This window comes from Schistocerca americana, chromosome X, assembly GCF_021461395.2.
Source record: "Schistocerca americana isolate TAMUIC-IGC-003095 chromosome X, iqSchAmer2.1, whole genome shotgun sequence".
Classification (NCBI taxonomy): Eukaryota; Metazoa; Arthropoda; class Insecta; order Orthoptera; family Acrididae; genus Schistocerca; species Schistocerca americana.
In genome coordinates, this window is record NC_060130.1 from 208,341,966 (window position 1) to 208,358,771 (window position 16,806).

At 38.5% G+C, this 16,806-nt stretch overlaps 1 protein-coding gene across 1 annotated transcript in view; it reads right to left on the reverse strand.

The window, feature by feature from the left end:
- Positions 1-16,806, reverse strand: part of LOC124554840 (mediator of RNA polymerase II transcription subunit 16) — a 314,031-nt gene that overhangs the window by 101,964 nt on the left and 195,261 nt on the right. The window contains exon 9 of the mRNA XM_047128502.1: positions 8,247-8,424. Within this exon, the coding sequence (XP_046984458.1) occupies positions 8,247-8,424 (178 nt within the window). The remainder of the gene's footprint in view (positions 1-8,246; positions 8,425-16,806) is intronic.

The window sequence follows — 16,806 nt, forward strand, 5'->3', positions numbered from 1 at the left end:
GGGTAACCGCAGCCATGGTCTCCGAGCTGATAGTCCATGCTGCTGCAAATGTCGTCGAACTGCTCGTGCAGATGGTTGTTGTCTTGCAAATGTCCCCATCTGTTGACTCAGGGATCGAGACGTGGCTGCACAATCCATTAGAGTCATGAAGATAAGATGCCTGTCATCTCGACTATTAGTGATACGAGGCCGTTGGGATCCAGCACAGCGTTCCATATTACCCTCCTGAAACCACCGATTCCATATTCTGCTAACAGGCATTGGATCTCGACCAACGCGAGCAGCAATGTCGCGACACGATAAACCGCAATTGCGATAGGGTACAATCCGACCTTTATCAAAGTCGGAAACGTGATGGTATGCATTTCTCCTCCTTACATGAGGCATCACAACAACGTTTCAAAAGGCAATGCCAGTCAACTGCTGTTTGGGTATGAGAAATTGGTTGGAAACTTTCCTTATGTCAGCACGTTGTAGGTGTTGCCACCGGCGCCAACCTTGTGTGAATGCTCTGAAAACCTAATCATTTGCATATCACAGCATCTTCTTCCTGTTGGTTAAATTTCGCATCTGTAGCACATCACCTTCATACTGTAGCAATTTTAATGGCCAGTAGTGTATATTGCAAGTTACCTGGAACAATTTGTGTCTAAATAAAGGACCATTATACAATAGAGAATTACCATGTGAGGTACTGTTACGACGCTGACCTCATATTTAGAGGATAGAGCTACCCTACCCAGCCATCCTGATTTGGGTTTTCCATGGTTTTCCTAGATCACTAAGGCGAATGTCCGGGTGGTTCCTCACTCAAGGCCATGGTTGACCACTTGTCCTATACCCGTAGGCTACCCGTCTTATCCTCTCAAAGCATGTTATGTATGCAGTGCGTTATACTTTGGCCTATTGATTGGCCTTGTATTACCTTGACAAATCCTATGTCATTGTGAGATCTTCCTTGTTTAAATAAAAATAAATAAAAAATAAAAAATTGATGTCAACAAAAAAATTTTTTTTATATTGAGGTCAAAACTGAGTCTGTCTGTGAAATTATCTGGACATGAGTAGCAAGAGGTGAACATAAGTTAATTATCGGATGCTTTTAATGGCTACCTGATCCTGTTGAAACAGTTGTAGAATAATTCAGGGGAAGTCTACACTCAGTTGTGCCAAAATACCCAGATCATTCAGTATTAGTTGGAGGTGACTTCAATCTATTGAGTATAGGCTGGGACATCTACAGACTCACTGGAGGTGATAAGGACAGGCAGCATCATAGTGACACTGGTTACTAAAGTTAATAAATCCATCGAGCAGCTAAGAAAGTATTTATGCTAGAAAAAGCAGATAAGCAGTTGTTCACATCCCACTTAGACAAAGAATGGATTTTATTTAGTTACAATAGAGGAATTATGGGCACAGTTTACACTGATTGTAAATCACACTCTGGAGACGTATGTGCTTAGTAAGTGGGTTAAGGATGAAAAAGACACTCCATGGCCTAATAATCAAATCTGTAAAACATTGAGGGAACAGAGATTGTTGCACTCTTGGTTAAAGAAGAATGTGCAAATGTCAACATCCAAAAGTTAGTAGAAATTCATGAGTCTGCAACAAGATCAACATGTGAAGCATGCACCAACTTCCATCATCATGCCTTGGCCAAAGGTCTCACCAAATTCGGGTCATAAGTAATATTGCTGAACAGGCTGAAGGCTCATATCTAGTCACTCGCTGACTAGTCTGGGGTGGCAACAGAAGACAAAAAAAGGAAAGCTGAAGTTTTAAATTTCATGTTTAAGAAATCATCCACACAGGAGGATCAAACAAATGTACTTTTATATTAAAAATGAAGAAATTCCTCCAGCTGCATTTAAGGTGTCGATTTTATTTTGGCAACTAGTTTAAATGTTGTAAGAATGTCATCTTCAGGCCCATACACTTGATGACATCAACTGTGTGCTGCTGCTGATACTAGAAGTCAGTGGTGAGATATGGACGTCCATATCTCACCACTGACTTATAGTACCAGCTGCATGCAGTTGACGTCAACAAGTGTATGGGTCTGAAGATGACGTTGTTACAACATTGAAACTAGTTGCCAAAATAAAATCAACACCTTAAATGCAGCTGGAGGAATTTCTTCATTAATATAAATTTATACCAGCTGACGTCCCACTGTCCTCCATTTCAACTATAGATATACAAAGAAAAAACAAATGTACCATCATCTGTCTACTGCACAGCTTCCTACATGGAGAATATAGAAATAGGCATCCCTGGTCTAACAACCCTACCACAACAAAAGTCAAAAATTAATTATGATTGTAGTGTTGCTCACGCTGCTAAATATTGCATTTTCGGGCAACAACAAAGTTATATTACGTGGCAGGTGCCATTAGAGCACAGTTAATAAAGTCATTTCATGAAATAATGGATAAACTAGGCACTCATCTTTTCCTGTTTCCCACACTGGTCTCGTTGTGAAATCATGGCTCAATCGTCGAAAATCTAGGTAGTGATGATTCCAAGCTCTGATGCAAAGAGGCCTAGGTGTTATTCTGCGATATTCAAAAGTTTTATAGATGTGTTTCATAAACCACTCTTAAAGATTAAACTTTTGCAAGTTAGCATAATGGTGATGCAAAAAAGTAATCAGCACTCCGAATTTAAGTTACACTTCTTTTTTATCACATTTGTTGCAATATCACGTAACTCACAAAACATCACTTCACAATATAAAACATACTTGAAAATATCTTCCTCACTGTTAAAGTTCACATTTCATAAACTTACTACAATTTGCGTCTTTTCAACATGATGACCAAGACTTGACTCTCTAATAACCGCTTACGCGCCCAAAAATCAGAGTTACAAGTACGTCAAAGATCATAGTGACAAAAAGAAAGAATTCACATAAGAATAATATCATTGCAATATAAACATATCGATGTATCAAAGTACCTCTACATTAATGAAATCAAATATGAATGTTGTACCAGAAATATGTTAACTACTTTACAGAAACACAGTAGAATATTGCTGGTATCGAGAGGTAGAGGTGAGGTGCCGTAATGGTTACGTAATTCAAGTACCATTACACTGGTGTAGAGGAGCAGCTGAAAGAGTTGAAAAAGAAATTACTGGATCAAGAAGGAATATCATTTTGGTTTCTCTGCACCATGAGCCCCTTACTTAGTGTGCATTTATCGTGAATCTTGCATCCAGCACAAAGTCACAAAAAAAAGCACATATGACACTAGTAAATACGAAAGGTAAAAGAATGGACCAGAAAAATTAGAGAACAAAATTCTTAATAGTGGTTTGCTGCAGAATTCTTCAAGATATTCTGAGTGTGAATACAATAAATTTTGTTGAGACACACAACCTTGTCCACAAATGAGCACAGATTTAAAAAGCATTGCTCATGTGAAACTCAGCTTTCCCTTTTCTCACATGATATCATGCGAATCATTGGTCAAGGGCAACAGGCAGATTCCATATTCCTTGATTCTGTGAAATGTTCGAAATGGTGATAAACTGCAGTCTGTTGACAAACGCCAAACACAGGATTAGGTTCCCAGATATGTGAGTGGTGCAAAGACTTTTTAAGTAACAGAACCCAGTACGATACCCTCGACAGCAAGTGTTCATCAAAGACAAGGGTATTATAAAGAGTGCCCCAAGGAAGAGAGATAGGACTGCTCTTGGTCTTTGTATACATAAGTGATCTAATGGACAAGGTGAGCAGCAATTTAGAGGTGTTTGCTGGTGACACTGTGGTGTATTGGAAGGTGTCATCATTGTTTGACTGTACGAGGATACAAGATGACAAAATTTCAAGTCTTTGTGATGAATGGCAGCTTGCTCTAAATGCAGAAAAATGTTAGTAAATGCAGATGAGTAGCAAAAACAATCCTATAATGTTCAAATACAGCATTAACAATATTATGAAAAGGATAGATTGTTATTGACTTAAAAGATGGCATGTTGAGTTGCAGACGGGCTCAACAAATAGATTGTTCCACATGACATTTCAGTCAAAGCTTCCTTCAGAGTGAGGAAAAAAAAAAATACGTACACACATTCACACACACAGGCACACCTGATAGGCACACAATATCACTGTCTCTGGCTGCTCTGTATCCAGAAATCTGGGGAGCACTATTGAGAAAATTTAGAGAAACAGCATTTCAGGCGAGTTGAACAGGAAAGGAAATCGCTAGTAAAGGTATGTGGTTCCCTCTGCCATGCACCATATTTTCAAGATGTTGTTTTCATTGTGTTATAGAGTCCAATGCGTCAAATTTTGTTATGTAGGAATGTAAAATGAAATTAAGACACCAAATTTGTTTTTTATAGAATTATATACAGTTTTTCTGTGGCATGGGAAAGTGCTTTTGAAGGTGAGTTCAATGACATAATGTGTGAAACTTGATCAAAGAGTAACATAGTAACAGCACTGCAAACCACTGTCCCACTGTCAGGATAAGACATCTCACAAATATCTACCCTACTATATCAAACATAATCAAAGACATAGCTTAGGTGTGGTTCTTGTGTGTAACTGTGAGCTTGAAGCCCATAAGTCTGCACTCGGGTCCTGCAGTGATCAGACAAGATTAGGATATAACACGCCACTGATGAAGAGATCATTACAAACTAAGCACAAGCTCGACTGGGGAAGGATGATGAAGGAGACCGGTCATATCCTTTTTGAAGGATCCACTCAGGCATTTTGCCTCAAATGAGTTAGGGCATACATAGAAAACCTACATATACGGATGACAGGAGAGCTATCTGACCCCTGGACTACTAAATGCAAGTCCAGTGTTTTCTCCATTGCATGAAAGACACTTTCAATCCAGCCAAAGCTATAAAATATCTTCAGTTAAAAATCTCAAGCAAAAATCAGAAGTATAATTCTCAAATTTCCAAGAAGTCAACAACTACTGATTCGTAACTCATCTTGCCACCTACAATCTTCATATCAATGATTAAATATCATCTTAACATTCTAACCATTTCCAAAAGACATACGAAAAGGAGTATTATGAAATCAGTTGCCTGCAGTAATGGATATATGCTGGCCATAATAGACAGATGAGTGCAGCAAATATAATCAAACCAGTCTAACTAAGTACAACAAAAAAACTGACAAATTATGTAAACCTCCATTTCCTAGGGAAGAACTCGTAACAACTTGCCAACCTTATTACGACATAAGAGTAAATCTGTTCAACATCAATAAAATACAAAACAAATTTACAGTATCAAAACTGCTATTCAAGAATGCAAAAAAAAAATCTGGTGTGTCCTAACATATTTGTTATTCATGTTCAAATTTCTATATATAGTCTGGCAGAAGCTTCACAATGAGGTTCAAAGAACACACGGATGTACTCAGTTTCAACAACCTAAACAAATCTAGTTTTGTCATACATCTTGCCACACACAGCAGTTATGCAAATGAACCTTCAGGTACTCCATCATACAGAGGCATTAAATTTGACCTTTTTGAGTAAATATAAATTTACATCAACACACACAGCATCACACTATATTCTCAATGTTCAGACAAAATTGACAGTAAGTTTTTCTACAGGAATTCAAAGATTTATTAACTGAACATAGTTAATTATCCCCCACTCGCCCTCTCTCTCTCTCTCTCTCTCTCTCTCTCTCTCTCTCTATCTATCTATCTATCTCCTGCTTACTGTGCTATTAGCCAGAAAAATTTCAAAGAACAGGGTGTGTAATTCATTTAAGTAGCCTTAACATTCCTGTCTTTATATATTTTTAACACTGATGGTCATACATGTACACTTGACAGCACAAATAATGGCCGTGGCTGAAATTTGAATTACCTGCCATGTTACGCAGGGGCCTATCACATTACAGGTTCTATAGATCTAACTCTAAATGTAAATAACGCTTTTAATTGTTGAGAGTGTAGGAGGAGGATTAAAATCTTTTGACACTTAGCATTAGAACACACACTCTAAAAACATGCAAGAAAAGTGTGCTGTGTCATTCTTAACACTGCAGACCCATTAACGGTACTTCATTATTTGGTGTAGAGACAAGAGTGATAAGATGTATCTAAATGTCGTAAGCTAGGGTACAATGCATTTGTAGCTCAGTGTCTAGTCAATGATCTAGTAGGCAGTTGCCTGACAAAAAGGTTTGGTTTGTACAATTTTTTGTGTTACTCCATTAATTTGTGTCATCTGCAGATATCATGAAATTAAATGAATGAACAGTTCACGGTCCTTATTAAGATATTTTCGGCCCTCAAAAAGGCACATTGTGTGGCTTGTTTACCATTTAACATCCCACACAAAGGCCTTTAATTTTAATAATTTTCTGCAGTCTGCAAGGAAGAGAATCTATTAGGAGGGCAATAAATCTCTCATTTCCCGCCACCTCCTCTCAGGCAGCTAGGGTGACATCCAAAGGTCATCAAGGGTTCTTGGGGCACAGGATCATGCAATTTTCAAGCACAGCCCATTTCGTCTCTGCCCATATGTTAGGAGAATGGTCACACTAGAAACAGATTACTCCCTCATGATATATTCACATTATGTGAGCATAATGTTACTCATAATATGGGTATAATGGGCACCATCAAGTGCACCATCTATCCTGTAAGCATTCTAGGTCCACAGGAACACATCCAGTCCCAAACTGCCACAGACACATGACAGATGATTCATGTAGTCAAAATATGCACATTCTGGCCTGTATAATTAGTATTGGACCATCATTCACTTATAACAATACCAATTCATCAGAAAATACCACTTTCCACCATTAACAGCTGACACTGTCCTTGACAAATGCTAATTAGTAGTGTCAATGTTGATCACAGAGCCTCTCCTTGATGGCTGCACATTTGCTATTTAGTCTGGCCTCTATAAGTTGGCACCAAATCGTGTCTAAAACAGGATTTTGCTGTAAGCATCGATAAGTTCATTAGCCTAGACAGGTGTTGTTACACGCCAAAGTCCAGTTCCCACATGCCTACTGGATTCTCTAGCATCTTGATAACATTTTATCCAGTGTTTTGTAGTGTGCTGAGAAACACCATACCATGCCCAAGACTCCGATGATGTCCGATTCCCTTCCTTCATGAGAGAAATGATGTGGTCATGAATAGCCTGTTGACAATGAGGCATGGTACATGAATAATGTGACTTGACTGAAAGTGGCGTTGTGCACTTGTTTGAACTTGCTCATGTACTGTCACTGGCTGTTATAGAACAAATTTTGCATTTGCAGACTTAACTCACTGTGGCAAACTATCAGTCTATCACCATTTAATATCATTGAAACTGTGTGAATAATTCTCATGAATTATGTCAAATGGAGGCAGTAAATATAAGGTTTCGACTGCCAGGTGGTCATTCTCCACCAGAAGTGGAAATTCCGTCTCATCTTCTGTGTGAAATTATCTGCATGTCATTAAAATGTGTTTCATAGAATACATTTGAGGGCTCCATAGACACCAAATTGTTGAACCAGATGGATAGTGTGTCATGTGTGGGAAGGAGAATAAAATTCATGCATATTCAAATGAGAGAGACTTTATATGTAAAGCTTGCACGTTGTTTATTCAGCTAAGTGACCATTTATGAACTGTATCTATTCAGTTAATGGGCACTATATCTATGGATAATACCAGCATATTCTACTTGCAGACACAATTTTGTGCATTCCTGAAACAGATCTAGTGTACTGACAAGATAAGTTTCCTGTAATTTTTGAATTAATATTTCCTCACCTGCACGTTCCCAAGCTAAATGGAAAAATATGACATGTTACTTTAACTCCAGACTTTAACTCTGGCTGCAATTTCTGGAAGACAATTTTTGTGCTGCCAAGTGTACAACTATGCACTAAATGCAAATTTTTCCAATTCTGCCTTAGGGACAATGCAGTTATTTGCATTAGTTCAACTATCAAGTTAAAATTAGGTTAGTTCATTATTGTTGTCCTTATACGTGAATGTTTGTATGCACTTGCACTTCTCTAAGGAACTGCATAAACATCAAAAGCTGAGTAGAAGTACCCCAGTTCCTATTAATGTGCCTATCCATTGCTCAATTCTTTCTTTACATATCAAGTGATAGTGTTTACTTAATCCATTATCTGCAATCCTTCAAGGATTTATAGTAATTGTATAATATTAAAGAACATTTCCAGAAAGAGATACAATCAACTTTTATATGCCATGTTTTACTCACTTGGCTCTGAGAATGGCGAGAGTCGGTACACATACAGATGCCCCTGAGCATCAACAGCAGCAAGAACAAGTCCAATGCAACTCATATCTGCATGTGAAATTCTAATGTGTAATTTCTGTTGCTTTGTGCTTGGTGTATCATCATTCCTTGCTATAACATTCTGTGATGTTTGTGCAGCCTGTACATAAAAAAGTTAGCACTTATGGTAAATAGCTGTCACAGATATAACTGAAACAATAATAAAAAATGATTACACTACCAAAACTGTAGCATATAATCCTTACCTCTATTCCTCCTCACCTTTTCAGATTATATTATTAAAACCATTTACTGAGTTACTATTAAATTATTGTCAGTTTCTATCAATAAAATCAGTTTGAAAATTACAGTACAAAAATTAAACAATTGTGTGATAGATAAAAAGAGCCTAGTTACACAATTACCCTACTCAATTTCAAAACAAATTTCATACCTAAGTCTATCACAAATCATACACACACAGTTGGAAAGGATCTTGATTTCCAAGCTCTTGCAGAAATTTCTCAACAAAACACAGTATACAGGGTGATCCATTGATCGTGACCGGGCCAAATATCTCACGAAATAAGCATCAAACAAAAAAACTACAAAGAATGAAACTTGTCTAGCTTGAAGGAGGAAACCAGATGGTGCTATGGTTGGCCCACTAGATGGTGCTGCCAAACGTCAAACGGATATCAATCGCGTTTTTTTTTTTTTTTTTTTTTAAAGGAACCCCCATTTTTTACTACATATTCATGTAGTATGTAAAGAAATATGAATGTTTTAGTTGGACCACATTTTTTGCTATGTGATAGATGGCTCTGTAATAGTCACAAACATATGGCTCACAATTTTAGACGAACAGTTTGTAACAGGTAGGTTTTTTAAATTAAAATACAGAACGAAGGTACGTTTGAACATTTTATTTCAGTTGTTCCAATGTGATACATGTACCTTTGTGAACTTATCATTTCTGAGAACACATGCTGTTATAGGGTGATTACCTGTAAATACCACATTAATGCAATAAATGCTCAAAATTATGTCTGTCAACCTCAATGCATTTGGCAATACATGTAACGACATTCCTCTCAACAGCGAGTAGTTCACCTTCCGTAATGTTCGCACATGCATTGACAATGCGCTGACGCATGTTGTCGGGCGTTGTCGGTGGATCACGATAGCAAATATCCTTCAACTTTCCCCACAGAAAGAAATCCGGGAACATCAGATCCGGTAAACGTGCGGGCCGTGGTATGGTGCTTCGACAACCAATCCACTTGTCACGAAATATGCTATTCAATACTGCTTCAAATGCACGCGAGCTATGTACCGACATTCATCATGTTGGAAGTACATTGCCATTCTGTCGTGCAGTGAAACATCTTGTAGTAACATCGGTAGAACATTACACAGGAAATCAGCATACATTGCACCATTTAGATTGCCATCGATAAAATGGGGGCCAATTATCCTTCCTCCCATAATGCTGCACCATACATTAACCCGCCAAGGTCGCTGATGTTCACTTGTCGCAGCCATTGGGGATTTTCCGTTGCCCAATAGTGCATATTATCCAGTGAACGGTCCAGACACTTGGATGATGTCATCCAGGATGCCGAGCAGCATACATAGCACATTTTGATCACAATAGCCATACATCAACATGATGTTGACCTTTCTCGAATTCGGTAAACGGTCCATTTTAAAACGGGTAATGTATCACGAAGCAAATACCGTCCACACTGGCGGAATATTACGTGATACCACATCCCTATACATTTGTGACTACTACACCGTCATCAATCACAAAGAGCAAAAAATGGTCCAACTAAAACATTCAAATTTCTTTACGTAGTACATGAATATGTAATAAAAAATGGGGGTTTCCATTTAAAAAAACACAGTTGATATCCGTTTGACCTATGGCAGTGCCATCTAGCGGGCCAACCATAGGGCCATCTGGTTTCCCCCTTCAAGCTAGATGAGTTTCATTCTTTGTAGTTTTTTCGTTTGACGCTTATTTTGTGAGCTATTTGGCCCGGTCACTATCAATGGACCACCCTGTATATGGAGCAACAACATGAACCAGCTAACTTGGGAAATAGGGTCCTCTTAGCACACCGCACTATTTGAATGCTTCAAAGAGATATTTCTGAAACAATATAATGAGTAAGCACTATGATACCCACTCATACTACAATGAAAATGGTCTAGTATATGGATGGGATTAGCATGTCATATAACAAACTTATTACAACTAATTGACGAAACTCAGATTACACTTAAATGCAAACTGCTTCAAGAATTAATTTCCCATTCTGCATTGGAGAGTAAGCCACTATGAAACTCCCTGATAGGCTAAAGTTGTCAGCAAAACCAGGACATGAACCTAAACACAGAATACAAGCAACAAACTTACCACTGCCCTCATCTCAGCACATAAAGTCCACCCAAAGCTGTGATGTCATCACCTCTATCCTACTTACCCAAACTCCCCATAAGTTTTCTAACATATATGCATATCTGGAAAGAGGATAGTGTAGGTTCAAGTTGCATTCTGACATACAGTGTTAATCTGTCAATAAGTTCCATCCAATTCCTTATTATACATGTGGTGTCTGTTACATCCAAAATCTCAACTTACCACACACTACTTACGTAGTGCCCCTGCTCATTAGCCTTATCACTCAAGGCATCTATCCAATTCCCATGATCTGTCTGAAAGAAAAAGACATCACATATATCATTACGGTGATGGTGGCCAATTATCCCTTTATTGCAGATGCACACCAAGCTCAAACTCATGGGAATCAGTGAGATGTCACGAGTAATGAGACTAACGAGCACGGGCACTACCTCAGTAGTGTTTGGAATAAGTTGAGAATTTGGGTCTGACGGGAGGCATTCTAGGTTAGACCGTGCAATTTTGGTGACCACTGTAACCGGATGGTGTAGTTGTCAATGCATCTGCCTAATAAGCAGTAGACCCAGGTTCAAATCCTGGTCCGGCACAAATTTTGAACTTGCCCCATTGATACATATCAATGCCCACTGGCAACTAATGTTTTTAATTTCTTTGTATCTGAAATTCCTTATTGACAATCATTACTGAAAATGTGCTCCTCACACTGAAACTTGCCAGGAAACTCAAAGAAGAATTCAATAAGGAACATTAAACAATAGAAGCTGGCTAAAGAGTCAGATTACTAAGTCATATGGCAGCAACCCTCTTACTTGTGAAACACCCAACGTTTTTATGGAATGTACACAACAATCCAAACAAAACTACACATACTTTGGTGGTTGCCAGATAAGTGCTGTATGAAAGTTTATAATGCATCACTGACACCAAAGGACACAAGAAGTTAACAAACAATTAAGGAGTGATGGTGGGTGAATCAGCCCTATGGAAATATTTTGTTTCGTCACACATTTTCAGCTAATATAAAAAATACTACCCTATAGTCAACACAAATAAACTTTAGACTAGAAGAAACTTTATCAAAAATGTTTTTAAAACCTATCTGATGCCATTATCTGTAAATCATTTTATCACAGTATATTATGACTTCACCAAATATGGATTTTGGACATATAACATCACTTCACAGCTATCCATGTTTAATCCCTGTTTTATAAATGTGTATGTCATGGAAGTATTAAAGATATTTAATTTCGGAATATTTATTAAAGATGTGGATTTCATTGGACCAGACCTTGGGGTAGTAAAATATGTGAACTAAAAAGAGATTAATTTCTGCCTGCAAAAAATACAGTCTATCAGTTCCAAACATTATTAATTGTGGAAAAGGCATGAGAGTGTACATGAATCACCATAGAGAAGAACTCTTCTTGCAGTTAGTTTACAGGATTGCACATAAGTGGCTATATTCAACTTTCAGTGACCTCAACAGAAAAGAAATCTGGAAACTGGTGCCAACCAACTTCATATATACATGAAATTATTTGTTAAAAACAGAATAATTATCAAAAAATGGTTCAAATGGCTCTGAGCACTATGGGACTTAACATCTAAGGTCATCAGTCCCCTAGAACTTAGAACTACTTAAACCTAACTAACCTAAGGACATCACACACATCCATGCCCGAGGCAGGATTCAAACCTGCGACCGCAGCGGTCACGCGGTTCCAGACTGTAGCGCCTTTAACCGCTTGGCCACACCGGCCGGCCAGAATAATTATCCCATGCAGCAATGTTAGCATCATTATTTAAATTGACAATTACTTTGCCTTTCATTTGTAACACAATGAAATTTTAGACTAAAGGAAAAATGATATTACCAACCCACATGTCAATTTACAGGCAAATGTAAACAAATAAAACAACTTACTTCAATACCAGAACACAGAAAGGAATGTGATAATGCTTTCTGGAATATTTCTAGAGTATACACCAGAAAACATGCTTATAGTGACAACATTACTGGAAACATTATTGGAAATCGTACTATAGGAACAGAAATGGGACTGTAACATTTATTGTTCCATTACCTTATGCTGTTTTACAGGTACAGAAATTCCCAAACACAGTATGATTAATGGAAACGGTGAAGCAAACTTTTCAGAGTAATCTATTCCTAGTTCTCAATTATAAACTTTAAAAAATAGGAGGTGGAAGGAAGATAGAAAACAGAACTGAAAAAGAAGCCACAGGAACAGGTAACAATATAATTACAAAATTTACAGCCCTGTGTAGGTTAGATTAGATTAAATGTACTTTTTAACTCCAGTAAGTCCATTCTGCGCAGATGAAAAACCAGTGAGAAAAACAAGAATATGCAATAAGTATTTACAAAGAAAAATACATATGCTAATATACATTCCATAGATCCCAAGTGAAATTGTCCTCATGGATGTGGAATAGGTAAAAATAATATTAAACATATTTTCATTTAAAGGATAATAAGTAACATGTCACAAAACATGCCAAAGATAATATGACAATTCAGCCTGTTATTGTCTTTTAGTGCTGACAAACAATGTATCTAAAATTTAAATTTAAACTGAATATATTGTCCAGCTTTTCAACTTCATCTATGTACCAATGTCAGAATTATATCCAGACCCTACCGATGAACAATAAAAAAAATATTTTATTTCAAATAGTATTTAATTCTCACATACATATACCATTTCAAACTGTTGTGTCACAATGGCAATCAAGCATGGGTGTAGCAGTAGGAAAAAAATATGCATCACACAATTTATCCACAAAGAGGAGGAAATACGGTACGAATTATTATGTCATCATGTTGTGTAACAATTTATTGAATTAAATCCAGACCTCTAGAGAATTTCCTGTGCAGTAATGGTATAAGACACAGCTGAAGTTGACCTTTTGACTGGATTGGGGCAATATAGTTGTTCACAAGCCTCACAATACATACTGGTTTGAAGAAGGCCATGGAAAATCTCCTCCATTGAAATCATGCCTAGAAATCCATACAGTAGTTCTATATTGTCAGACTCAATCATATAATGTGAATGAAGATGACCACAACTTCTACAGTTACCATCATTTTAAGACTATAGGACACAAAAAGAATGGAAGGTTGAGTTTAACATTCTGGACAACATTTTGGTCATGCCTGGGTCATGGTGTAAGTTCTCCACTTTTTCTTTTTTTTTTCCTTTCTTTTTGGGCAAACCGATCTGTTGCCATCTTCAGGTGATTTCTGATGACTGCAGCTCTGGTTGGGTTGATGACCTATATATGTTGGCCATTACCACTTCTTTCATTTCACTCCTGTTGCTGCCTGTGCAGCTGCCATATTGGGTGGTGGTGATGGTGGTGGTGGTGGTGGTGACGGCAGCAACGTCCGTTTGTGAACTCCACGCTATCACCACTGGATGCAAACCTCACTGAACAGGTATGTTCTGATTTTTTCTCAGTTCAGTGAAGGGTTCCACATCAGACTCAGCTTTAGGCCACTATCTTTGTTTGTTAGATCATCCTGGACCCTAATTTCAATGGCCTCACACCATCCCAGAAGGAGGGAGATTGCTGAGTATCTTGTTTTTGCTGTAATTTATAGTATGGATAATTTTTATGCTATTGTTGTCCATGGCTGATTTGGTGGTATGGTGTAATTCACTGTAGCGTCTATGTTCATGGGACCTCTCTTCTACTATGCATACAGTTTCCCTAATGTATATCTTGCCATATTGGCAGGGGATTTGGTGGACCCTAGTTTGAAAAGACCTAGATCATCTTTTACTGAACCTGGCAGTGTCAAGGTCTTAGGGATTGGGCAAAATACACATTTAACATTGTGTTATTGCATTATTCTTCTGACTTTTTTGGAAACTTTGATGACAAACAGAATGCACAATAGTGGTTTGTGCTCCTATTTTTCTTCCTGCCGTTGTCTAGGTGCAACCTGTCTACATGGATACCTTATCTGCCTGTTGCTGTACCCACATTGCTTTGGAATACTGTCTACAGGCGCTTCAATTCAGCTGGAACGCTGCTCACAACTGGACCACTGTCCTGTGAACAATTGTGCATAAAATGCCTATGCACTGCCAGTTGTGGTAACTACTGGAGAAGAGTGTGTGTGTGTGTGGGGGGGGTGGGGGGGGGGGGATTATTCCAGAGCATTCTCCATTCTCCTGACAGTCTTTCAGTCTTTCATGAACAAGTTTACCACAAAAGGTGGCAGATGTCACCCCATGCTGACGCCGTCCATATGATCATAATACAACCTATCGAACAGGAAGCAAGCTGAGGTGAGGTGAGCACAAACTCCAAGAGTCTTGTCAGGTTGGCCTCAAACTTCTTGCTTATCAGTTCCATGAATTCCCTTATACTCCCGGACAGCCAAGTGCGTTAGTGTGCCACTTCCGTGATCCGCGTAGGTGAGCCTGCCCCACATTGAATCCGCCTCACGGAATAATGACAAGAGCTGGCAAGCCAGCCAGCCTGGATGTGTTTTTTAGATGGTTTACCACATCCAACTTGGCTATTACTGGTACCCATGTCCCACATCAGATACCCATTACACAAACATTTAGCAAAATATTCTCACACTTGAACATGGAGTACATGCAGACAGACAGGGTACACAAATTCTGGCACGGGGGTAGTTGTGGTATCAGGAAGAGCACACAACCACCAACTGTCACTAACATTGGCCAAAACCCTTATAACAATGCTGGGCCCCTACAGAAACAGAAAAAGGAAGAGGAAGAGGAAGAAGAAAAGGAGGAGAAGAAGAAGAATTTCATGGATTCCTTTAGTGGTACCTTGGTGAAGTGGGCACTACGTCAAAACTCATCAGAAGGTCACTATCAATGATGTGAAGATCTTGTAGACGTAATACAAAATGAATGGAATTACGGATGTGATGTCAGCATTTCCCCACAGATGGGCTCAGGAGAGCAGTCAGGTGTTTGGCTAAGCTATATGTTGCACCTTTTACATTTCTGGTAATGGGCCACAGTGGGACAGCCTCCTTGTCGACTTTTGGCAGCCCAAATCCACATTTACATACATTTTCTGCAAGCTACCATATAGTGCATGGCAGAGGGTAGCTTGGACCACTACCAGTCATTTCCTGTCCTGTTCCACTTTCAAATACAGAGAGGGAAAAATGACTGTCTATATGCCTCTGCACAGGCCCTGATTTCTCTTATCTCATCTTTCTGGTCCATACACAAAATGTACACTGGCAGCAGAAGAACTGTTCTGTAGTCATCTTCAAATGCAAGTTTTCTAAATTTTCATGAAAAGAATGTTGTCTTCCCTACAGAGATTCCCAACTGAGTTCACAAAGCATCTCCATAACACCAGTGTCTTTAGAAAACCTACTTGTAACAAATCTAGCTGCCCGCCTTTGAACTGCTTCAATGTCTTCCTTTAATCTGACATGGTGGGGATCCAAATATGTGAGCAGTTCTCACAAATGGGTCACACTAGTATTCTAGATGCAGGCTCCTTTCCAGATGAGCTACACTTTCATAAAATTCTCCCAATACAATGAAGCCAACCACTGATTTTCCCTACTACTGTCCTTACATGCTCATTCCATTACATATCACTTCGCAGTGTTACAGCTAGATGTTTAATCAACATGTCTGTGTCAAGTAGTACACCACCAACACACTATTTGAACATTATAGAATTATTTTTCCTATTCATCTAGATTAACTTTCATTTTTCTACATTCAGAGCAACATGTCATTCATCATGCCAACTACAAATCCTGTCTGTCATCCTGTAACCTCCTACAGTCACTCAATGTTGTCTCTTTCTGGTGCACCACAGTGTCATCAGCAAACAGCCACAGATTGCTGCTCATCCTGTACGGCAGGTCATTTATGCACATGGTGTTCATAATCAAAGTTCGAGTTTCGAAACACTGCAGAAAGAGATCCACTCCTCAGAATGACGTAAAATTTGAACAGCTTATTATCGATGGGGTGGGAAACGTAGTGGGGAAAAAAATTACCAACAGATGGCAGTGTAAGTGTCTCAATGTAAATGGGTCCAGCTACAAATGACAGACGAATTGTG